This window comes from Grampus griseus, assembly GCF_964374135.1.
Source record: "Grampus griseus genome assembly, chromosome: 19".
Taxonomy (NCBI): domain Eukaryota; kingdom Metazoa; phylum Chordata; class Mammalia; order Artiodactyla; family Delphinidae; genus Grampus; species Grampus griseus.
Window position 1 is genome coordinate 30,278,264 of NC_139013.1, and position 26,245 is coordinate 30,304,508.

General features: G+C 47.5%; 1 protein-coding gene across 1 annotated transcript in view; it reads right to left on the reverse strand.

Moving 5' to 3' along the window:
- Nucleotides 1-26,245, reverse strand: part of GNAO1 (G protein subunit alpha o1) — a gene marked incomplete at both ends in the record, with an annotated part of 154,406 nt that overhangs the window by 69,340 nt on the left and 58,821 nt on the right. The window contains one exon of the mRNA XM_082676423.1: nt 1,039-1,180. Within this exon, the coding sequence (XP_082532549.1) occupies nt 1,039-1,180 (142 nt within the window). The remainder of the gene's footprint in view (nt 1-1,038; nt 1,181-26,245) is intronic.

Genomic DNA, 26,245 nt, shown 5'->3' on the forward strand with positions numbered 1-26,245 from the left:
TGACTCTGTCGCATGGAATTAGGATTTTGTGCATAAAATATTGAATTTTACATTTAAAGCTATCTGTCGCAGATGATTTATCAGACCCAGAGAAGGTGAAGATAGTTTTCCTCTGTAAGGGAGGTGATTTTTTAGCCAAGACAGGATATATACACTATGTATAACCAAACCACGCAGTAATCGGAGATTAACGCTCTCCGTCCAGAGCCTCCAAGGAGGGGCCCAGGAGCTCGGAGACCTCCACCTGCTCCCCTCCTCACACTCCAGGTCACAGGAGGGGGATCGCTGGGATTCAGGGTCCCACCAGGAGACGAAGAGTCACTTTTAGATAGACTTATCTGAGGCTGTTTTCCCTCCCTCCCCGCCACCTTTTATTTGGCTTTGCCAGTATAGCTGTGTAAGGTTCAGTCTTACAGTTAATGCAAATGTTTGCAAAAAAGAGGCTTTTACAACTTATTCCATTCACCACTTATCAGATGCCTGGAAACTCAACTGAAAAACTGTCCCTGTTCTAGGATGTCGACCTCCTACAGGAAGGAGAGCCTCTTCGGTCCTCAGACACACCTCGGAGGGGCAGAAAACACAACCCATGGGGCAAAGGAGGGAAGAGACTGAATTCAAATGGCTGCCCCACCCCCAACAAGGTAAGGAAAGCTCTCCTAAGGAGGGAAGATGGTGGCTAGGTGGGGCTTGTTTGGTCTAAGAAATATTTTTTCTGTTCAGGTTAATTGCCCAAGGGCATGTACTTGGACAATGTTGTGAGAGTCCCAGTTTAGGGCAGTCACCAACCCTTTCTCATCTGCAAAATAAACCCTGGAATTCTGTGGCTGCTGTCTCCTTCCCTGGCGATTGTGCTGTGGCGGTCTGCTTGTCACCAGAGCCCCTGTTTAACTGTATTGGCCAGGTCGACTGGTACACTGGCGGGTGACACAGCACAGTCTCGTCCGTCCCTGCACGGCAGCCTGGCCTGATAAAGAGGACGCAGCGGGTTCCAGAGACGGCCCTCTCCTCCCCGTGCGCATGGGCGCAGCAGCCTACCTTTCTCTCCTTGTCACCGTATTCGATGCCCAAAGTGTCCATGGCCCGGACGATGGCTGCCAGGGACTGGATGGTGTTGCTGTAGACGACGGGCTTGTACTGTTTCACGTCTTCTCCAGAGAAGCCATCTTCGTGGATGATTCTAGAGCAAAACCACACACAGCATGCCTGATGAGTGCGCTGTCCACACCTGGCACCGAGCGTGCCGGGCATGTGAAGCCCCACCCCAGCCAACCTCCCGGCTGAGGGCCGGGCCCAGCTCGGATGCTGAATTACTGAGCTGCTGTGATAAAACCACAAAATCTGAAGGAAAAATCGACCTAAATTACTGACAATTAATCTGAAAAACAGAACAGTGGAAAAAAGAAATGCAGTCTTTTTACATTCCCTATGTACAGTGAAAGAAAGATCAGTCAAGGGGTTGACAATACTTGAAAGCACTTAGAACACACACTAAGCACTCGATAAATGTTCACCATTAGTATTTTTAAGCAAAGCTCAGGGTTTTAACTTAAATATCCACTTAGGAGTATACTGTTGAAGACCCCTGCGAGAAGCCTGCACACGAAGAATACATTTTTTCTTTCACAGAAAACTTACACTGCTTTTAATGAAGGGAAGAGCACTCACTTAAAACCTTCCTCTTTGACAAGAGAAAAGCCAACAGAAGGAGTTGCCTACTCCCCCATCCTCAGCTGGGATGTGACCACTGTGTCACCCTTATTCTGATGACTCTGAACATGACATGGAGGACACGAAGGCGACACTGCAGTTCTCAGAGGCCATGCGACACTCCCTGCCCTCCTGTTCTCAGGTTCCTCTGGGGTCAGGGCTGAGGCTGGACATGCCCTGAGGTCCCTGTTCCCTGCAGATGGCGGCCGCTCAGTGAACGCCCACTGCCGACAAGGGTCTGGGGAGGAGAGAGAACTAGAGAGGGGGTAAAGCCAAGGCTTTGCAAGAATCCTCTCATGGTTGAGGTAATTAAGAAAGGACATATGGATTTCAAGACTAACATCCAACATTAGTCATGCCCCGTGCAAACTCTCCTGTGGTCATGTTTTTCAGTCCAAGACTCAATGCTACCTGTAACATGTACACCCAACTGTATAGTAGCTCAGACCTCCATTTCCACCTCCACAGCCCCTCTCCAGCCCTTCACATCCTTCAGTACAGGAGAAAACTGCTAACAAGTTTTCTTTCTTTGTATAAACAGTTTTACTGAGATATAGTTCACAGACCATACAATCCACCCATGGAAAGCGTGTGATTCAGTACTTCTTAGTATATTCACAAGGTTGGGCAATGGTCACCACAGGCTAATTTTAGACCATTTCTGTCCTCTCCAAAAGAAATCCTGTACCCATTAGCAGTCCCTCCCCATCCCCTACCCCAGCAGTAAGCAACCACTCATCTGATCTGCCTTCTGTTTTTATAAATTTGCCTATTCTGGACATTTCACATAAAGGCAATCACACGAGGTGTCGTCTTTTGTGACTAGTTTCTTTCACTTGGCATGTTCATCCCTGTTGTAGCATGCATCAGTACTCCCTTTCTTTTTATTGCCAAGCTAGATTCCATGTGCAGATATACCACGTTTTACTTATCCATTCGTCAGCTAATGGACACTAATGATTCCTGTTATAAAATGTGACTTGGTGCTGGGTTGTGTGTCTTTATCCTGAGTTTCTCTAAGAAGCAGATCAAAATGACCCTATTGCCTTTTCACTGGCTTTTATTAGCCCTAACTCCGTTTTTGCACAAGTTTCTTGAGTGTATACCCAGTCTGAGGCATTGGTGCACAACCCCAGGGGGATCTCAAAGGGAATTGTTAGTTTCCACTGTAAACAGCCAGAAAACTGGACAAAATACATTAAGCAAGTGGTTTCAGACACTGGAGAACAGGCAGCACAGGACCATGATCTGGAACAGAAAGGAAGCAAAGCATGGTGAGTCCTATGATTGCCTTGGCTTTCTGCCTGGAGGCGTCTACCAGACCTCAGTGTAGGGAGGGAGGACCCAAGCAGAGCACAGGGGTCTTACTGAGCTGATGGGATAAAGATAAAAGTTCAGGAAAGCTGTGGGGACTGGGAATTGAAGGGCAGAGTACCAGAGAGAAAAGTGCAGAGAGAGGGAAAGCTCCAGATATCTGAACAGGGGTCTCCTTGAGTCTTTGGCTGAATAGAGTGAGACTCTACGAGCTCAAGAAACAAGTGTCAGGGAGCTTATAAGGTGGACACCTCCCAGAGCTGGCCCAAGGCTGGGAGATGCTCAAGGTCTGACTAACCAGAGTGGAGAGCTGACACCTAGGGCATTTGGCAGAAACCCCAGAAGACTCATGCCATGGTAGTAGGGCTAAACTAGCCCTAGAGTAAAGGCTACATTAGATCTGCCCTGACAAAACTGAAAAATGGGCCTCAGAAAACCAAACTGACCCACAAGTAACTTAACTGCATGACAGAATAAAATCTAACACTCTTTAAATGAGGACAACAAAACCCAGACACTTAATAATATCCAGTATCCAATAAAAAAATGCTGGATATGCAAAGGAGGAGGAAAGTGTGACCCATAACCAGGAGAAAAATCAGTCAACAGAAGCAGACCCAGAAGTGACAGAGATGATGGGATTAACAAATAAGACCTCAAAAACACCTATTTAAAATATTTTCAAGAAATTAAAGGAAAACATGAGTATAATGAGGAAAGAAATGGAAGATAAAAAAGAACAAAACGAAGTATCTGAAGATGAAAATACAATATCCGAGACAAAAATGTCACTGTAGGGGATTAACAGCAGATTTAGACACACAGAAGATTAGTGAACTTGAATACACCAATATAGAAACCATCCAAACCGAAGCAAAGAGAGGAAAAAGGCTGAAAATTTATTACATAGAAGTAAAATTTATATAATAGCACAAAGGATGGGAGGGGTAAAATGGAAAAATACTGTTGAAAAATTCTTGTATTATACATGAAGTAGCATAATATTACTTTAAAGTAAAGCATAAGTTAAGATACATATTGTAAACTCTAGAACCATCACTAAAAAAGTCTCCGAGACCAGACTCCCCTCAGAGGGTGACCTCTGGGTGACCTGAGAGGTGCAGTCTGGATTTACTGGTCCCCATGACACACCCTCCCAAGAAGCCAGTGCAATGAGTTTCTCATGCTTCGTTCTGGACCAGCAGGCCTTGCCACTCTCCTGGGAATACTCTCTAGACCCTCAGCTGCCTACAGGACTTCCTTCCACTAGGGGATGGGACTGTCATTTTTCACACCTGTTAGCATTAATTCTTTACACCACCTAACAAGGTAGGGAGGGTAGGATTTCATTATACCCATCTCTAGAAAAGGAGACTGAGTGAGATTGAGTAACTGGCCTAATGGCTCTCAGCAGGCAGGGTGAGAGCCACAGGCAGGAGCAGAACCCGGGTCTCTGGGTACACAGTCCTTTCTGCCACCCCTCAGGCCTCACACTGGACTAGGCAGAATACTGCCTGGAAGGTCTCACTGGTGCCCGGGGTGGCCCAAGATAGAGAAGCTTCATTCGGGGTTTACAAAAATGAAGCAGTTTGGCCAAAAATTGCTCAAATCATGATTATTGGTTGCAAAACTTGTTCAAACTGGCTTATATTAGCTTAAAATTGGGCTTCCTGCTTCAGGGTAGAATTTTACACCTTCCCTTCCCTCTGACTACAAAGTAGTAAGTACTCAAACATAGAAAAGTTGCACCATACAGAACAACACCAAAAATAAATAAATGTTCATAATTCTACCATTCAGAGAAAAAGGCTGGATTTTTTTAGTGTAAGTCCTTCAGTATTTCTTTCACGCCCCATTCTTCTCTGCTCCCTACCCCCTCGCCCCAGCATTGACTTCAGTCACATATCCTTAAAAGTATCACTTAAGGCCCCTTTATTTTCTATTTCCCATCTCATTCCGGAGAGTGGTCAGAGCTTAGGAGTCAGAAAGATGGGGTCGCCAGCTCCATCACTGATGAGCTGTGCGTTCCTGGCAAAGGATTTAACCCCTCAGGCCTTGGTTTCCTCAGCTGCAAGGAACTGCTGTGAGGAATAAATGTAAAGTGCCTATTGTATGGTAAGTATATAATATATAGTAGCTGTTAGTGATAATATCTTCATTCTAAAGTCAAAATCCCCCAAATAGAATTTCCTTCACTGGTGGTACAAAAGAAGCAGAATCATAACAGCCGCTAATGTTTGAGGGTTAAGTCTTTGTGTTAAGTGCTTTACATGCACTATCTCGTCTAATCTTCAAAACAAACCTAGGAGATAATTTTATCTTCTCTTGACAGAGGAAACTGAGGCTCAAAGAGGTTAACCCAGTTACGCGAGGTCACGCAGCTGGTAAGTGTGACAATGGCATTCGAGGCTGTGCTTGTGCCCACCAGGTGGATGCTGACAGGCAGGACTGCTGCTTCTTTTGGGATCCCTGTATCTAAGTTCCCAGAGAACCCAGAGATTTCCCATACAAAGTGAGCATCAAAACATCTCCTATAATATCAGCCCAAGGAGTATGGGGCAAGGAAAGGAGGTGTTTGGTTAGGGGTTGGAGAGGCAGCCCAGGGGAGTCTGGTTTCTGGTTTCTTGTGACAGCCCAGGTTTGAGCCCTGGAGGAGACCAGGCCAGGATTTGGAAAGCAGGAGTGAGGCTGCATGAGGCACCTCTGACATCTCACACTGCAGCAGCCCCAGACAAACCGAACTTCATATACATAGTTGAGTGACAGAGTACAGAATCAAGTCCCAGAGACATCATCTGAGCCACTGGATCCAGCTATTCCTAAAGCTAACCCTATCCCTACACTTCTGAGTGATATGAGTCAAACCACTCCCTCTTATTTCTGCATAAGCTAATCTGATTTGGGTTTCTGTCACTTACAACCAATACAGTCATGACTAAAACATGTTTCGTACCTTGGGAGACCATTTCCTAGTGCACTTGTTTATTAACTTTCTGTCTTTACCACCAGCCTGTCAGTCCCTGGAGGTCAGGTACCACATCTCATCCATCTCAGTTCCTCCTCTCCATAACAACTGGCACAGGGCTAGGCTCTGATAGTACTCAGGGGAAGTGGGACACAACTACATGAACCAGGTCTACACTGATGCACAAGACCCACCCCTCTCCAAGGAGGCAGACGTGTGTGTGTGTGTGTGTGTGTGTGTGTGTGTGTGTGTGTGTGTGTGTTGGGGTGAGAACTCACCAGATTTCCTATGTCTTCAGAGCCAGGGTAGCAAAGGAGGGTCAAGCTAGATGCTGTGTTGGTGCCCATCCCAAACTCAGGGACTCTGAGGGGTGTGGGGTTTTCCAAGCTACCAAACCAGAAGAAACCTGGGGAGCAAGCAAGGGCTGATTCTGCAGCCTTGTGTTTGATTTTGGACAGGAGCCACCAGCTGGACTCTGGAAACCTGGCAACACAATTGAGGGAGAAGATCCCAAGTGGAAATGGGGAGAGAGAGGGAGGGTAGCAGCCGAGCCGGCTGGAGCAGGTCTGAGCTTTCTGGGAAGAGGCGATCAAGGAGGAACCCCACTCCCCGCCCCACCACCACCACCTCTCCTATCCCAGCTCCTCTCTCTGCTGCCTTGGAGACCCTGCAGGGGGCCTGGGCTGGGGCTCCCTTTGCTCTCTGCTTCCCCCTCTCAGTGCAGGACTGCACTCTGCTGCAGTGAGGCTCCCCAGGCACAGTGGCCTTATATGGTCACAGAACCACAGGCTTAGGAGCTGGAAGGGACCCTGGAGGATCATCCGGCCCAGCAGCCATTCTCCCTCTCTGAATCACAGATGCTTCTGACACTGTGACAAACGCACCAACACACACACAGTTTTACCCCCCATTTCTGGAGGTTCACAAACGCACAGACTCTAAGCTGCTGGAACACATGATTTTTCACTCCATCTCCACGGTGGATTAAATGCCCCTCCTCTGCTTCCTTTTATCAGCACCCTTTCCCCGGCACCAGGACCATCTCTCCATCCTCCACAATAATCCCTTTAAGAGTTCAGATTAAAGGGGTGCTTTTGGAGCCAGACTTGAGACGTGTGACTGGGCAATTTCCTTAACTGCTTGATGCTTCAGTTTCCTCAACTTTCCATGGAGATGGGCCTAGTAATTAACAGTGGCTACCCTCACTGGGCCACGGCATGTAAAGAAGAGGGCCTGGCACAGGAAGCACTCAATCAGCTCAGCTGTTATGATGACTGTTATTGACATTATTGCATTTGCTAAGTGGAGCTGGGGGAGAAAGTACAGGGTGCTGGGTGTCCGGGGTCTGTCCTCTTGAGGACAGGAAGTGACCCGGGGCCAAGGGGCAGCAGGGAGGCCGGACACCATGGGAAGACCCCTTCCGCCCCCCGCAGGAGGAGAAGCAGGGCTCACAGCCACAGGAAGGAAGACAGGACAGCAAGAGGGCGCACGGTCCAGACTGGAGCACAGGATCTGCGAATTTACCTAATGAACATCACAGGAGCAGCAGTGGGTCGAAAAGCTAAATGTCCTGATTTGGGAGCCGCTTAATGAGGTTATAAAATGTGTTTGTCATCACCTGTGGGCTGCCTGGGTTAGCGTCAGTGGTCAGGGCTTCACTCGCGGGACCACTGACAACAGTTTCCAGTCGTCGGGGAGACCTGATCAGCAACGTGGCTCTGGCCCTAGAGCCACAGCCCTCCCCAGCGGGGGAAAAACACCACCCTGGCTTCAGAGAACACAGTTTTAATCAAACAGGCAACAGTGAGATACCAGTGAGTTAATGAGCCACGTACCAGCAATTAGGGGCTCCACAGAACCTGCCAGAGCAACGGACCCGGACAGGATTGTAAAATGAAAACACCGGTTAGAGTACAACGTGTGCCCCGCGCAGCCATTTGTATAAAACTAGATTTGTGTGTGATGGTGTTGGTAAGAGGTGGGGGTGTGGAGGGAGAAGGTGGGAGAGAGAAAAGATGACGTGGGAGGATGCTTAACAAAATATCATCAAGATCACTTTTGGATGGTAGCATTCAGTGATTTTTTTTTTTTTACTCTCTTATCATGTTTGTTTTGTTTCATTTAAAAAAAAACTCGCATTTGTTATTTGAAAGGACAATAAATCATGTTCAATGGGAGACAGACGCTGGTGTTTATTAACAGGAGGACCATTCTGGCCGTGAGAGAAGAATTGAGTAACAAGGGGTAAAGCCGCCAATCAACAGGAATTTCCTGACATGTTTCACTTGGGTTCAGCCTGGTCCCTGCCTTCCCAGGGCTCTTGTTCCAGGTGAGAAAGCTAGTGCTGAGAACATGAGAGTTAACAGTATAAAGTGGCAGCTGCCAAGGGCCAACTGAAGGGTATGTGCGTCAGACATGCTGGCTGCCGCCCAACAGCCATTCTCACCATGGTGCGTTCCCTTCCCTGTCTCTCTTGCAGCTAAGAGTGACCATGTGATCCAGCTCAAGCAAGTTAAGACTGAAGGGGAGTTGGCTAGAAATGCCTCTGAGAAAGACTTTCTCTTCTTGTTCCAGTGACAGACCTTTGAGAACAGCTTTCCGGTCCCCTCATTTCTCCACTGCCCCCATGTCCCTGGCTGTCCCTCCGCCAGCCGTTCCTTGGCTTCTTGCCTTAACATGTGGTTGCATGACGAAGTAGATACTGGAGCCATGGCAGCCATGTTGTGACCAAGAGGTTAAAGGCTACCACCCTAAGGACGGCAGGTCAAAGGGGTATAGGGCATTCCTAGTGACACTGTGCAACTGCCAAATCAGCCGTGATACTATCTGATGACAAAGGTCACGCTCCTACCATGATGCCCCCTGCCTGGGTAGGTAACTGTGACTTAGAGAGGACAGACTTGCCTACAGTCACATGGTTAGCTTGTGGCAGAGCAGGGACAAAATTTCCAGAGGCCCTTCCACTGTGTCATAGGCCTCTCACCTACCTTAGTGCACCCCTGAGATGGGGGGGTGATGGGTGATACCAGGTAAGAAAAACATCTAACAATTGCAAAACAGAAAAAATTTTTTTCCACTTCTGTCTTAAAAGCTCTAGTTCCCAATAACTTGGGGGGCTTCTCTGAGGGTATTCTGTAAGCTCCTTCATTCAGCCCCTAATTCAGTCTTCATATATTGTTCAGGTACTGACCATGTACCAGTTAAGTGCTGGGGATATAAGAGTGAACTGACAGATACGAGCCCTGCCCTCAAGGAGCTTGAATATGAAGATAGATATAAAAGAAGTACTTTTACAAATGGTTAAATTGTATGTGGAGTAGGTGCTACCCAAGAAGAAAAACCCAACCAGAAAGAGCTATAAGAGAAGGACCTACAGCAGGGGTGCAGGGTGGGTACAGGGCCCACCTCTCAGGAGGCAGCATTCCAAGTGGAGTGGGTACAGGCCAGAGAGACAGGGAGGAAGACAGGACTCCAGACTGGGGGGCGGGGCGAGGGCACTGTCGAGAGCCTGCGTGGTCTCTGCGTGTCTTCCAGAGCCCCCAGCTGGCACACGGGGTGCCGGGAAATGTGTGCTAAATGAACAGAAGGCACTTCACAGGCTGGCACGTGGGACTGGAAGCCAGAGAGCCCAGTCAGGGAGGCTGCTCTGGATCTGGTGCTGGTGCAGGTGTGATGTTCCCTCCAGAGAGAGGATTCCACTGAGTCTCGTGGAGAAGTACAAATAGTGAGTTAATTCAATGGGGGAAGCATCACAAACACCAGCCAGGCTACGGGAGCTGGCAGAACAGCAGACCAGCTTGAGGCGGGCACAGCAAAGGGGAGGCACCTGAGGATAACGTGTGCGTGGCGGCGGGGACTGGCCCTGGTGAAACCCCCCCTCCTCTCCCTGTTGGAGCCCCGCTGACTCTGTTCTTGTACATATTCTCACTTGATGAGGTCTTGTGCGCAGTGGGGTTTGACCTGCAGGAGAGACCCCGGTCCCTGGTTTGCTGGATGCCACCAAGGGTGAAGACAAGCAGGGCAGTCAACAGTGGTCCAGAGGGCACTGTGTGGGCAGGGACAGGGGGTTGGTGAGAGGTGGGCACTGCCACCCCCGCAGCAGCCCAAATCCCCTAGGGGACGCTATTCATCCACTTAGTTCATTCTACAAACGGACACTGAATACCTATTAGGAGCCAGATACACCCTGACTATCCTACTCACTGACCGTGTGGACCACGGCCACGTTAACCTTCCTGGGCCCAGGTCTCTCCTCTAGAAAACAGGGATAATGATGGTCCCTCACAGGGCTCTCTGCAGTATTAAAGAATGAGTGGGGAGGGCCTGGCACACAGCTGGGCCCGATAACTGCCAGTCCCTAGTATTAAAGTCACAGACTAATCACAGACTAATCAGTGCCAAAGCCGGGCTAGACCACTCGCCTTGTCTCCCAGGCCACAGGTCCCCTGCGCACCCAGTGCAGCAGTGCCTTGACCTAAATGAGTGAGAGGCTGGGGGCCAGAGGGCACCTATGTTTTGAATGGCTGGCTCAGAGACCACCAGCTGCAGGTGTCTTACTAAGTAATCATGCTGGGCCCTTGTTTCTGATTTCCCAGAGTCCCAAGCGAGCAGAGGGACTGAGACCTGGAGGCCCCTGTTGAGAGGTCAGAAGCTTTGCTCTTTTCTAGGCATAAAGGCTGTTTCCTTGACTGGCAGAGCTGGAGCCATCCTCAAGATTACTGCCTCCAATCCCCATCGATGGCTTCCTCCTCCTCTCACCCACGAAGATGACCACTACATGCCAGGTGCCATTCATATAGCACCCAGGAGGCAGTGGGGAACAGAACAGACAGCCCTGATTTCAAGGGATGCACAGTCTAGTAAACAAACAAGCAAATAATCATACAGTAATAAACACAAAAAGGGGGTGTAGAGTTAGGAGCCTGAAAAGCAGGTGACATGTGAAGCTGAGACCTGAATGATGAGATGGAGTGGATCTTGGCTATATGTGAGGAAGAGCATTTCAGGCACAAAGAACAGCTCGTGCAAAGGTCCTGGGGCACCTTGTGTGTGAGAAGGATGGTGAGAAGCCAGCTGGGCTGGAATGGAGTAAATAACCAGGAGAGTGGAGGGGATGAGGTCAGAGAGAGCAGCGGGGACTTGACCACATAGGACTAGTGCACTACTTATATTTTTTCTTAATACACATTATACAGTCACCTATTAAAATAAAAAAAATGTTCATCTGTGTACCACCCTGAACCATCTTGACTTCCAACAGTTCTGCTCTAAGCACGGATCACTCTATAATAGCAGCTTTCCCTCCTCTTTCCCTGATTTCTCCAGCCCTGCCTGAAAGGACTATTCTTGGAACACTCATAGATTCCAACTCACACAGCTAAGGAAAAAAGAAAAAGAAGAAGAAAAAAAAAATCAGCCATCATCCTGTCACCTAGAGGGAAGCACCATCCTTATGCTGGTGTAAATTTCAGTTCTTTCACCTGCGAGTCCATATTGTTTCTCCAGAGACGGAATCACACTGTGTGGCTCTGTGTCACCCAGGAGTTGTCACCAGCTGTTCGGGGTCCCATCATCTGAATGGGCCCTGAGTCATGCAGCCAAACCCCTACCAGTGGACGTTCGGGTTGCTTGTGGATGGGAGCTCTTCCCAGCTTCAACTAAGAGCCTACTCCACCCAGTGAAGGCAAAAAGCTACGAAACCTGCACAGAACAAGCCAGAAGCTGGACGACTCTCCTGCCTCACAGGCCGGGCTAGAGTGAAGCACATGGGCACAAATGGGATCTTTCGGCTATTTGAAAAGAAGACATGAAAGACTCGATTTGAAACCCAGCTGTTTAATTGTGGGGTGAAGTTGTATGGTATGAGAAAAGTAATTTAAAAAATAAGATCCCTTAGTGATTCATACTATATTTAGAACCTGATATTCTGATGTAGAATAATATAGAACAGGAGGGTATTTAAAAAGAATAGTGTCAGGCAGACCAATCCCCCAGGGGAATGACTGGTACAAAACAAGGGGTATGTCCTATTGACAGTGACTTGCAGAAATCTGTTATAAAGATGCCATTTTTAATGAGGGGAAACTCAGGCCAGAAGCAAAGATGTCAGCTGCCAACTGTCACCAGATGGAGCCAGGGGCAAGGCCAGGACTTGTTGTGATTCCAGTACACAGCCTCTGCTGCCATTATCTGGAAAACAATGTGGACCTTGCCCTTTCTCAAGACTCCCAGTGCTGGGGGGTGGGCGCACGCCGGCTCTCATTCCACAGGGGCATGATGCTCTGAGCACTGCCTTCTCAGGCTCTGTTCCTTTTTCTCTTCTCAGTAGGGTGCGTGGTCTGATCCCTGGGACCCCAGCCTTGGATTAGAGACATCATGCCTTGGACTTGGAGACAGAAGACCTAGGTTCTTATGCAGTTTGGCCATTGACAAGCATTGGAATCCCAAGTGAAGTGGGCAGGAAAAGGTCCCCAAGAGCCGGGGCCTCTGGCCAGCCCTTCTTAGGTCAGCAGCACTGGCCCTGGCCTGGGGCTCCACCTTGGGGTTTGAGGAAATACTTCGAGGCAGCTCTGCCAGCCTTCTGTGAGGATACCCTCGGCCTCCTAATCCACCCTCAGATTTCAGCCACTGGCTCTTCCCATGCTAGTGTTTTGAGAAAAATACTGGCATTTCCTGTGGCAGCTTCTACCCGTTTTGTCACTCAGGAGACCTGGGGTCTGGCCTTGTCTCTGCCACCGAGCAGCTGCAGTGAGTCACTGGGACTTTGGATTCATTTCCTGTGTGTTTTGCCCAGCCTCTTGGACGGATCAGGTGCCAGCTTCGGGCCTGGGCTGTGTCAGCTCCCTGTGGTCACCCTGCTTCACTCAGCTTAACCAAGCTCTGTGGTCATCTTTACGTCTTTTTGGGGTATAACACATCACAAAACACGGGGGCAAGCAATCAAAGGAGCTCTTGGCGGACCAAGGATTGAGGAGATCTGAAATAGAGGCCTGCATCCCTCACTGAATTCAAGGTCTGCTCAGATGTCACCTCCTCAGACCACTCTGGCTAAAAGAGGCCCTCCATCATCCCCTGTCTTTATCTTGCTTTATTTTCCTTCAAAAGAGTTATCACCGCCTGACATAAATATATGTATTTACTTGTATACTGTTTTTCCTTCAAAACAGTTATCACCACCTAATATAAATATAGAGTTACGTGTATCTTATCTGTTTCCCCACATACCGATGAGCTCCGTGAGGGCAGGGCCCCCGTCTGTCTCACTGACCACAGCACCCTAAGCAGTGCCGGGCACACAGTGAAGGATCAATAAATGCTGGTTGAACAGCTGAACAAAACAGGTGATTGCTCAGGATCTCATCAGCTCTAAAATGGTGGTTCCACACATGACTCGCTTCTGCAAAGGTAGGCAGCTTTTAAATTGTGAGCCTGGAAACATGGGTCCCTCCCCGGCCCGACAGCACGTCACATCCCTGGCTGCTGATCCCACGTCCACCAAGGGCGCTGAACAGCCTCCTGCCTGAAGTCCCAGGATCTGTGGCCTTTTCCTTAGGGGTTTACCAGGATCCCCCCCACCTTACCAGCACCGGTCCACCCGCAAACCCCCTCCCCCTTAACCCTAACATCCTGCTTCTCGTAGGTTTCCGAAGGGTGAGGACATGCAGACACCTCATATTGCCCACTCCATGTCACTTCTGGGAAAATCCAAAGCTGTTTTTTGAAATCCAACTGTTAAAGTCATTGGTTGTGTTGCAAAGACACGACAGAGAGCTTTATGGCTCCCGAGCCCGTTTTACGATGCCTTATGTAAAGACGTGAGCTTTCGTTAAACACAGTAAAAGCCGGTGAGGCAAATTGGTTCAATGTCGATTTTCCTGACTGAATCTAAGTAACATTTCTGGTTTCCCATCTGCCCGATTAGGGCAGCTGCTAGATTGCCCTTTCTTCCTCCACTGACATAATGAAATGAAGTATTCTTATTAGTGCGTTATGTTTAATATATGGATAATATTATACACCAGGGGGCAGTTTGCACAGCTTTTTGATTCTATTTTGTGGAGAAAGCATGAGTGAGCCCGCAGCGCTTTGCTCCTCTTGTTCAATCCTTGGGAAAACAACGCTTCCTGCCTCCAGTATGTTTGTTCATTATTTATGACCCTGCTCATTAGCCCCTGGGTATGTTCTCATGAACCCCAGGAAACAGAGCAAAGACCACTAGAGCCTGCTATTGCTGGCAGACAGCTCACAGAACAGAAAGTCACCAACGTGAGCCACCTAAAACATCTCCCTTTCTGACCCCAGATTGACAAGTCCAAAAGGCTCTGTCATCTAAGCAGACCAGGTGGGACTCAGACAGTTTGTGGGAGGGCTCCTCTCTGGGTTCTTCCTGGCTCCCTCACCACTCTCTGCGGGGTGCAGTGGTGACTCACTGCGGAATACGCCTATGAGGGATGATGAGCTTTGTAAACAGCAAATGAGGGCTGGAGTAGTATCTGCTGTTTTTGCTTGCCCAGTTCCTATTCTCCCTTCCTTTGGAGAACCATCCTTCCCTCCCACTTTGGGGCATCTCCCTATCCCTAGCCTAAGTTCCAGAGGTGAGTCCCTGATCCACACCTGGCCAGTCAGTGCAGCACACACCTGGATCCAGCTATGCCTGATGCTAGTATATTCCTAGGCTACTCAGTTACATGAGCCAACGTGTTTCCTTCTGTGCTTCAGTCACTCTGAGGCAGGTTTCTGTTCTCAGCAACCAGGAATTTTAATGACTACAGATACACTGCACAGCCCTTGGGATTTTGTTTGGAAGGATGGCAGCAGGACACTGGACTAGCCACAAAGACTTGCTGATGTGAAAGACGGTGCAGTTACTGCACACAACTGGTACTGTGTAACTCCTGAGGGCTCGAGGGCTACAGTACTTCAGGAAAGCCCCTGCTCCAGCCCTACTTCACAGTGACCAAGTAAAGCTGGAGATCACTTTCTCTTATACACGTTCCAGGGACCAGCGACTCCCAAAGCACTCTCTGCTGCCCCTCAACACCCCTCCCCACCCCCCAAATCAGGAACTTCACTCTCCTTGCTTCCCTTCTCGATTACAGATGCGGGCAGCCTGGAAAACACTTATCACAGGCTCTTGGTTTGTCTCTTCCTGTTCTTTTAAAATGAGGACTTGTTTTGCTTTCCCTTCTTACCAGTGATTGAGCAGGAAGGACACCAAAACACCACCACCAACTGGCAGAGACAAAGGGGCATGAAAAGAATCCCCCGTTCCCTGGTTTAGGCTGCTGGGCACGCACGCAGGGGGCAGCTTCAGGATTTCCCACAGAGCCTCCCAAGCACTGCCCCAGATGGTGGACCGTTCTAGGTGAACATTTGTTCTCAAACATTTGTTCTCAAACTCTGTCCTGCCGAGGACAGAGTTCAAGGCAAAAGGTACAGGTCACTGAGACAGGGCAGGGTTCCTTGGGGAAATCACATTTCTCATGCCCTCCGGGGAAATGCTTGTGATGAAGTCTGCCAAAAGCAAGTCTGCATCCACATTCCTCTCCAGAGTAACGCTCGTCTCCCCCAGACTGAATGGCAGTGGTCAGTTGCCACGCCAGCTCTGCCAGACAAAGGGGCCACGTCTGCACTCAGGCCCCTGAACCTCTCCGACGGTACCATGTAAGCCGCATTCTTCTGGTTCCCCGTGTCACCCGTTTGTTGAGTCTTTGAAAGAAAGTGAGGGAGAATTCCAGGTGAGGGCATGTCTTGCCAGACTGAGAGAAATACAGTCACAGAAACATGCAGCAGAGTCCAGCCCAGCCAGCCTTCCTTCCCCGGCAGTGCATGTGGCCCAGAAAGGATGCCAGTCTCCGTGTGGTGGATTTAAATAGCCCCGCCGTGGCCTCCCGGGTTTCCCATCCCAGACTTTCTCAGGCAGATGCAAGCTCCTCATTCATAACCACTATAAGTATGATCACGACCCAAAACAGAGAGTCCACAAAAATCACTTTGCGGGCTTCCACATCCACTCTCCTCTCCAGGGATGTTGGAGTTGGGGTAGCGTGTCCTGCTCTTGAGGCCAAGGGCATCCACTAGGGCTGAAGGTGGTGCGGAGGCCGCTGACAGCCCAGCTGCGGCCTCTCGGCCTGTCTTTGTGACGGCCGGGGCTGGCGGGTCATGGAATCGGGGCTCAGTTGGTGGTTCTGCTGCTCGTCTGTGAGGCCAGCAGGAGGCTAAGTAGAGTCTGGTCCCTCATCATGAACTCCGAGCCGCTGCTGAGGAGCAGACCTGCTCCTGGTCCAGTGGCTGGCAGCGTAGGGATTTCAAATGTGAATCAAGTCTGAAATCGGCTCACATGGAAATCAAGCAGTTCACGGAGGCGCCTCTCCAGCTGCCATCCTGAGAATCTGTCCACTTGGTCAGGCTCTCCTCATTGGGATTTCAGGTAAAGACAAAAGAAAAACACAAAATGCCTATCATCCAAGTCTGCTCGAATGCATACCGCTCAGCCACACGAGGAGCAAGGAGAGCTGGGTCCTAGGGAAGAGTAAGGATGGCCAGCACCTGTTGACCCCATAGTTGCCAGCACTGTGCCCAGGGCTGGACATTCATGCATTCAATCCTCCCAACGCCCCTGGGACCTCAGCTCCTGGCATCCAGCTCAGCGCAGCTATGTGAGTGTGAGTGCCAGCTCCATCTTAAAGATGAGGAAACTGGCTCACAGAGAGGTTTTAATGCACTTTCTCAAGGTCAGGCAGCAAGTAAACACGGGTATTCCCAAGAGCCCAAGCTCCTAACTACTGTACGGACAGTGCGCAGACCACAATTTCCAAGGAATACTGATGATATCAAGCACATTTGGAGGAAGGAGACCGGGCTGGCGAGGGGCAAGACTTCTGACCAACTGCAAAGGAGGGGAAAGGCATTAGGAAGCGGTCCCAACAATCGGGAGGTTGCTATTACCACACCGGCCCCTTAATCGGTAAGTCTTTAATACCTTTCCAGTGTCACAGCTTAATCCTCATCAAATGAATGCCCTGCTCTGCCCCTTCTGCTGACCTTCACAGCACTGCCTCTGCTCCACTCACCGCTCTCTACCTGATATTCCTATTCCTCAGGATGCGTCTCAGCCCTCTCGCTGGACGGAAAGCCCCTTGAAGGCAGAATCCAGCTCAGATTCCTCCTCCTGCCCCAGAGCCAAACCCATGGTTGCTGAAGGAGTAAACAATGAATGAATGAATGGGGCCTGTCCTGGAAGACCCCGACACTGTGTGTCCCCACCAAATTCACTTTTGCTTATTAGCACCATTGCCAACTGCTGAGACAGCTGTTCTAAGACACTTCCACATCAAATGCGCTTTAAGCTCCAACATGCAGGATGATCAGTGTGGTCTAGGTGCAGGGATGGCTAGAGCCCGGGAAGGATGGTGGGAAGGGGAAGAGAACACACATGGTTTTCCAGCATCGAATGTGGACACAAACAGGGGCTCCCAAGAATGGACTTCAGTTCAATGAACACTTCGCCAACATCTACTCAGTGCAAGGCACAGCCTTTGCCTCTTTGAAGCAGATCACGCCCTGCTACAAGGAGGCAGCATTCCCACCATGTGTGAGGCTGACGGCGTACCAAGTCCTATTTTGGTGCGATGGCTGCAGTGCCCGAAGGTGGTGCTGCCCGCGCCCTCGGAAGCCAGGCTGTTCCTCTTGCACCGGCTCCACCATCCCCAGCTCCAACACGGACTGGCCAGCTCACACGGATCACAAAACGTCCCTGGGGCTCTTTGGCTGATCATGCAAGAATGTGTAAGCAAATATCCTGCTTCCCAGTGTGGGGTCTGTTGTTTCAAGCCCGTCACCGTCACTGTGCTCTGAGGCTCAGATCATGGACCATCTGAAGCCAAGCATGTGTGCCTGGTGGCACTTTTCACAAAGAACAAAGTGCCCTGTGCAGGAGCGGCCTAGACTGCGATGTCCACATCCAAAGGAGAAGCGCCAACAGGGCTGTGGAGTCCAGGGCTGCACAGGGCTCCTCTGCGCAGCTTCAGACTAAACCTTCACCACATCCTGCCCCTATCCCTCATTTCTCCCAAAAGAGATGACAGAAATTCTCCCTCTGTGTCCTCAGCACCCCCTGACCCTATGGCAGGAGGGGCTGCTCAGAGGCTACGAGTGTGTCAGGGCCAGAGTGTGGAGGGCAGCGAGCCTCTGACACCAGTTCCAGGGAAGCTGTGGGGATGTGGAGCTGGGCCTTCCTAGACAGCAAGTCTCAGGACTTCAGGAATATTATCATTACCATCATGTCCCTGAGCAAAATAAAGGGGAGGGGGCTGGACAAGGCCATTCTCAGGCTGGCCCTGCTGCCTCCCTCTGCTGTAGAGACACGGCAAGGGGCTTTCTGAGCCGGCTAGTGTGCCACTACCCAGAACAGTGACAAGTACCCAACACTCCCTTTTGGGTTTTCCAAGCATTTTCACAGATACTACTTGAACAATAATAACAGTTCCTACTGATTAAACACTAACTTTGTGCTAGGCATCTCTGTATATTATCTCATTTAATCCTCACAACAAGATCTCAGGGATAAGGAACACAGTTATCCCCATTTTATAGATAAGGAAACTGAGGCTTAGGGAGGTTAACATACTGCTTGGCTAAAGTCTCAGAGCCGGTTAGCAGCAGAACTGCAGGTGGAAGCAGGGTCCCCTTCATAACCTCCATCCCAACAGCCCTGGTAGTGGCCCCGTTTCACAGTAATGGGGGAGGTATGAGAATCAAAGTGACTGTCTGGCCTACCGTCCCAGAGCACAGGCTTCATACTAGCCATCTGCAGCCTGGAGTTGGGCCAGAGAGAGATGTGTTTTGTTTGGCCTGCAGCGGTTTCGTTTTTGTTTAGCTTTTTTTTCATTGGAGCAAACATTTATAAATCAGGAGAATTCTCACAAAGGGATACTAATTTCTGGCTTCTCCTGAAAAAATCGGACATTCTAATCTGCCTTCTCAGGTAGGACCTGAGTTTGGCTGCCTGCTATGGGCAGGCCAGTGCTCTCCAGTGATCCACTGGCCCCACTGATCTGCAGCCCTCAGTCTACTGCCTGCTGGCCCTGTTGGCACTGTGACCCCTTCAAAGAGCCAGTTAGTGGCATTAGCCATGTTCCCGTTAGACTAAATGTTTCCAGCATGTTGGTAGGAAGGAAAAGTGCTAAACTAATGGCAGATTTTTGTTCTTGTTTTTGTTATTCTAATAAATATGGGTGGGAATAATAGTAACAAATATGGCCAGGAATTTGACAGGTCCAATGAAACTGGAGTATTTAGTGGGAACCATGTTCTAACTTATGAAACAGATCCAGTTTGCTTCCATCTTTTAATGCAGCCTCATTGGAGGATGTGACACACCCCGTGGATCTGACAAGAAGCACAGCCAACCAAAAGTCTCTGCACAGCTGGAAGTTTGGCCACAGGCCACGTCTGCACTTAAGTGCTGCTTGGTCAGACACAGGGAACACTAATGACAATCACGTGGCCTCGGCTGCCAAGAAGTGGCCCAGAAGTGATGGGAAGCAAACCTCTTGAGCTAGCCAATGCAAAGGCACTTAGCCAACCAGCAGGAAAGGTACCTATGCATGGGTTGGCAAGGAGGAAGGAATCCAATCTCTAAACACTGGAGTGACCCAGGCTCAGACCTTGGATTGCCTACTCAACATCTCCACTTAGATATGCACTAGGCATTACAGACTAAATGGGTTGGTCACTGAACTACTGATTTTCCCACCAAACCTCCTCCTCGGTCAGCCTTCCTGCCCCGGCTAAAGGCAAATACTGTTGCCTACCGAAGACTCTGAGTGTGATACCTGCTCTCTTTTTTGCTAAAAGGGAGATTCATAAGTGTTAAAGAGGTGTCAAAGACATAGTAACACCAAACTCAAGAGGAACTGAAAGAGAACTGAAAAAAGAACTTTCCCATCATGGGATTCAATGTTATAGAATTCCGGGTCCTTGTTACCATCACAAATCATCTTGGGGGTCATCAGCAGTGCCCAGCCCACACAGCAAGGGACCCTGGAGCACATGATTCTGGAATCCAGTCCAGTGTCTAATCTGATTCAAGCAGATGAAAGAGTGGAGGGGGCTTTAGGGCATGGGGTATGTTTGGGTCCCGGGTGCCAGTCACGATAATAGCCTGCCCAGAGGAAGGGAAGGGTAGGGGGTTATCCAGTCTCAGCAGATCCACTGGAAACTGAGAGTGGATGACAAGAATTCTGGGAACACAGCAACCTGAAAGAGATTAGCACCTCTAATCCATCTGCCCATCCTGAATCAGAGAGTTGCCGAGGCCTCTGGGTAGACGGGGGTACATATGCGAGATAAGAGTGAAACACTAGTGTGAGGATTTCTCCCTTTTACTTGAAGAGCAGCTTCAGAGAGCTCTGGAGCAAGAATCAAAAGCTGCGGATACCCGGAAGAGACTGGCCAAGAGAGACCTGTGGACCCCAGTGTGTGTGTGGGAATCTGGGGAGGAGGGATGGGGAGTTTGAAATTGGCTTTGCCTGGTTGGCCTTGGTCTCCCTGGACCTCAGGAGGCCAAGAAGGAGCTGAACAAGTGGGCTGCATTTCCCCTGCCCCTGGGACTGAAGGAGAAAGGGGAAGCCAGGGAGAAAAAAACTCCTCCTAGACATCCCAGGAGCAAACCAGTGGCTCACCTACCTTGACACCACTGGCCCAGAGGGCGAGGGCAGCTCCACTCCACAGTGGAGACCTGCCACTCTGGACTCCACAACCAGAAGCAACGAAAAACTCACAACATGCTTCAAAGTCCCAGCAGAAGAAGATCAGTCAGTATAAACAGTGCACATGTTCTAGGAAACAAATGACAAGTCAAACAGAAAATCACATGGGCCCTAAAGCAAGTCAGGAAAGACATAAAAGACTTTCTGCATATTAAAAAAAAGTCTTCCCAACTATAGTAGGTGAGTCCCTGTTGAAATGTGAATTAGTGGTCTGGAAGAGCAAAAGGAAAAATCATCTCCAAGTATAGAGCAAAAGTATAGAGAGACAGAATTCATGAGGGAAAAGACAAAAGACCTGGAGGAAAGACCTAGGGCTAGGGGGATCTAACTTGAGAATGTTGGTTGTTCTAGAAGAAGGAAAGGGAACTGATGGAGGAGAGCCAGTAATTAAGTAACAAATAGAAGATAATTCCAAGTAGCTAATAGAAGATAATTCCAAAAAAAGACCCGAGTCTGCAGATTGAAAGGGCCCACAAAGTTCCAGGAAGGGTGGCAAGGACATATACACAGGTTATCCTGGTAAAATTCCTCAACTTTGAGGATGAACACAAAACCCTAAAAGCTTCTAGACAGAAAGAACCTATAAAGAAAGAAAAAAAAAAGACTGATACTGGACTTCTCATCTGAAATACTACAGGCTAAAAGAGAGGAGAATACCATCTACAGACCACTCATAAAAGAGAACCGAATCCCTCAAATACTGATACTTTGTATTTTGCCCATCAGGGGAAAAGATATTTGCCAATATGCAAGAATCCACAGTTTTACCACGCACATGTCCCATCTATGGAAAATACTTAACGCAACAAACAACAAATGCACCAGAACAGAGACTTCAACATAGGCGGGGGGGGGGGGGGGGGGGGGGCGGGGACCGAACAGGTCAGGAAAGCACGATAAATATGGATGTCACACACTTGCTCCCTCCCCTTTCTCCTAAATCTAAACAGAGAAAGGTGGACTCTCTGGGAACAGAACTGATAAATAAGGACTCTGAAAATAGAAAGGACATATTATCAGGGAAAGTCCAACCGCAGTCCAAAGCTAAAAATATTAAATTATCCTAACAAAATCAAGGAGTTGAAAAGGAAGGGAGTAAAATTCTTCCAAGGTCTCATCTTAAATAGGGGACAGGAAAATAATTCTAAAGGTCTCATCCCACTGAAGTAAAGAAAAGTATAGAGGAAACAGAGCAACTTGGAGGCAGAAACAGTTATTTTGGGTTATCTTGCTTTCAAATAATCAGAGAGCAATATGTATTTGATTATGAATTAAGGGGGAAAGAATGTAACCTTTAATAAGATGGAAAAGTAGAGAACTTCCAAACTGACAAGGGAAATGCAAAGCAACTACATCAAACCAGCACAAACAAGAGGAAAGAAAAACATGAAAATAGTGATGGAAGGAAATTAAAAACATACCATAATATGGAAGGAATAAAGTCAAGTACATCAGTTAATGAAGAAGATGTCAGATTGGGATTAACAATTAGAACAGAAAACAAAACCCATGTACACAATGTTTTTTAGAATCTAACTAAAATAAAGGTATGTAGAAATGTTGAAAATAAATGCATAGACAAATAGATACCAGGCAAATGCAAACAGAAGGAAAGCATGAGTGCCAAAATTAATTAGACAAAGGAGAATTTTAGTTGAAAACTACTGCAGAGGATGAAGATATTTGTAATGATTAGAGGAACACTTAATGAAAAAGTTACAACCATCAGAAACTTGTACACATTAGACACCAGAGAAGCTAAATATACAAAGCAAGTATTAGAAATGGAATAAATAAAATATTGATGTGAAATTTCAAAGATGGCTATTTCAGAAATGGACAAATCTTACAGGCAAGTATTAATTAAGATAACAGAGAAAATGAATAATATAATTTGAATTTCTAGAAATATGCAGGACCTTACATTCCTTGAACACAAAATAAACTATTTTTAGGGACTGGATCATTTACATAAACTGATTACATGTTGGGTTGCAGAGATAAAACCTTAACAAATTTTACAAAGGAGAGCTTTTATATACCACAATATCTAATCACAATTAATAAAATCAGAAATTAAAAAAAGTGAGAAGAAAAATATTGACTTAGAAATTAAGAAGCCCGCTCCTAGATAAATCTAGGATTGAAGAGGAAATCAAAAGGGAAATGACAAACTAGCTAGAAGGCAGTTAAAGAGACTACTTCATACCAATTCCCATGGGGCAGAGCAAAAGTCATGCTCAGAGGAAATTCAAAGGCTCTATGATTAAAGAAGGAATATGAAAAATAAAGAAACTTAGCCCTCTTCTTAAGAGATTACCAAAAGATTACAAAAAGAACAAACCAAAATGAAAGGAACATGACTGCAAATTAATAAAGTTAAAAGCTGGAATTAATAAGATTAAAAAATAGTAGAAGAGTGGAGAGTATAAATACAAAAACTGAAAATAAGTAAAATAAGACTTTAATGAGACTAAGAGGAAAAGAGCAAATTTACAAAGATCAGAAATGAGAAAGAAGACCCAACCACAGCTGCAGAAGAGAAAAGCAAAATCATAAAAGGACACCACATGCAGCCCTATGGCCACAAACCTGAAAACCTGATAATTCCATAGACAAACATAAATTACTAACATTGATCCAAGAGATAGAGGAACATTTGCAAAAACAAATTACCATAGAAAAATTGCAAAGATGATCAAAGATCTACTATCGAAAATGGCACTAGGTGTTTAGTGCCAGATAGATGCAATGAATTTTATCCAACCTTTAAACGACAGATAATTCCAACATCACTTCAAGGATTCTAGATCATACTAAAAGATGGAGAGTTCCCCAATTAATGCTATGAAGCCACTATAACTTTAATTATTAAAACATGAAGAAGATAGCACAAGAAAACTATAAACCATTCTCATTTATTAAAATTGATGCAAAAATTATTTGCATAATTGAATCTAGCTAAGTATCAAAAGAAAAAAACATGTTACAACTAAACCTGTTCATCCTAGAAATGTGAAGTAGTTCAACATCATTATCCTTAACAACTACAAAGATGGGAGGGTCATATGCTCACATTAACAGATGCCGGAAAGGTCCCTGGTAAAATTTAGATCATTTCTCATTAAAAACCAGGAATAGAAGCTAATCGCTTATACAAAATAGAAACTATTTACCAAAACTCAATAGCAAATATGATTTTAAACAGGGACATTCTAAAATCATTTTCACTAAAATCTAGAACGAGATAAGGATGAGTGTAATCACCATTATTATTTATCACGACCTACTACTACTACCTAATGTAGCAAAGCAAGAAAACGGTATCAGTGTTGTAAAATAAGAGCGAAAATAACCTTTTTGATGATATTTGGATATCCAGAAAACCTAAGAGACCACTGTAAAAAAGAAAAAAAAAGTCTACTATAATTAATAAGAGAATTGGTAAGGTAGCTGGATCCAAGATAAATATTCAAAAATTAATATTTTTTCTAGTAATAAACACCTAAAAGAGAAAATTAGAAAATAGCCTATCCACAACAAAATTATAAATATCTAGGGATAAATTATACAAGAAACTTACAGAACCTATGTGAAGAAAACTATAAAAATCTTACTGCCCACCAGTTCTATTCCTAGGTACATACCCAAGAGAAATGTGTGCTTAAGTTCACCAAAAGCTATGAACACAACTGATCCTAGCAGCACTACTGCTGATAGCTCAAAGCCAGAAGTCACCCCCATCACTTGGAGAAGAAGTGAATAGAAATGAATAGAACTGAGGTTAGTCACGCAATGTAATACTATACAGCAGTGAAAAGAAACAACGACATCTATACCCAACGGTGTGGATAAACCTGAATGTCAGGTAAAAGACAAAAACAAAAGAGTACATACTGAATGACTCCATTTGTAGAAAATACAAAAATGGGCAAAACGGATCTATGCTGTTGGAAGTCAGGAGAGTAGGGGTGATGACAAAAAGAGATCAGTGCAGGCCATGTTGAGTATCCAGGTGTGTTCATGTTGTGAAAATTCATCGAGCTGTACATTAGGATTTGTGTATTTTTACTAGGTATGTTATATTTTAAAAAAAAAATTTACTGAAGGATATAAAACCAGATTTGAAGAAAAGATACATGTTCTCGAATGAGAACACAGTATTATTTTTAAAATCTCCCCCTTTGTATAATGGAATTTAATACAAATTTTAGTTAGAATTTCAACAAGGTTGTTTTGTTTTGCGTTTTTAATTGGAAGCTCAATCCCAGGAAGACTTGACGTCTCCCTCCCACCCCCAGGCTGGGGAGGAGGTAGAGGCTCAATGCTGGATCCCCCATCACACTCAGCCGCCTATGCATGCCTCAGCTCTGCTGCCACAAGAGAACAGAAGCATGTAGCCCACGAGGTCAGAGCCAGGCCTCCGAGACCTTCCATGTCTGTGCAGACCTCCTGCTGGGGGTCGAACCTGAGTGGGACCCAACAATTGTAGTTTCAGCCTTGAAACTAGCAGGGTGGTCCAGTGAGAGTGCCTGCTTTCACTCTAAATAGATGAAAAGAGTGGCCAATATCTGCTCCACTGGGCTGGAAAGAAAGAATCTCTTCATTTCTCAAATTCACCTCTGACTTTCTTTAAAATCTTCTCAAGCAGCTAAGCATTGCCTTATGGTTAGCTTAGGTGACATTCATGCATCCCCTATTAAGGAGAAAGGAGCTGTTCTCTTCTACCCCTCTTCTTCCAGGCAATGAAGCAAGTTTGGAAAAGACATGTGACTTGCTCAAGGTTACCAGTGGGCAAGCGGCCAGTGCTGGGGCTCACCTTCGGCCTTCTGCCTCCACTTGCAGGCTTCCTCCCCGCTAATCTCTGTGATAAGACGAGTCACACACTGCTGCGGGTGAGATGGAGGGAGGGTGGGGGTGATGGGTCCTGGCACCAGACCCAGGGTCCTCGAGGGAGTCTTTCGGGAGAGCTGGCCAAAATCTGGGCCAGGCTAGAGGGGCCCCAAGGGGGGTGACGCTGTTCCCTGCTCCAACACTTGGCTCCAGACACAGCTGCTGCTGCTGCTATCTCCTCGGACACTCAGAGGTCAGTCAAGAGCAACTCCCCCGCTGAACTCCTGGAATGAGGCAAGTGAGGCAAGCAGGGGAGCCCATCACCAGAAGCCCCACTGCAGCCTCAGAACCCGGCTCTGGCACAGCACCTCTTCAGGGGCCACAGGGGCTCCCCCCACCAGATGGGCCCTGTGAGCTGCGGGAGGGCAGCTCAGCAAAGCCGTGGGGTGTCTCCCTCCCTGTGAACACAGGGCCCACCCAGCTGCTCCTGAGAAGGTACAGCATGATGGGGCCAAGAGAAAAGTGGGGAGGGCATCTGGGAGTCTGCCTGAGTATCCCTGATGACGGCATGTGGATGAGCTGCTCCTGGTCTGATGGCTCGGTGAGGCCACGGGTCCTCGGAATGGGCTGGTACCGAGACAACACCCCCGAG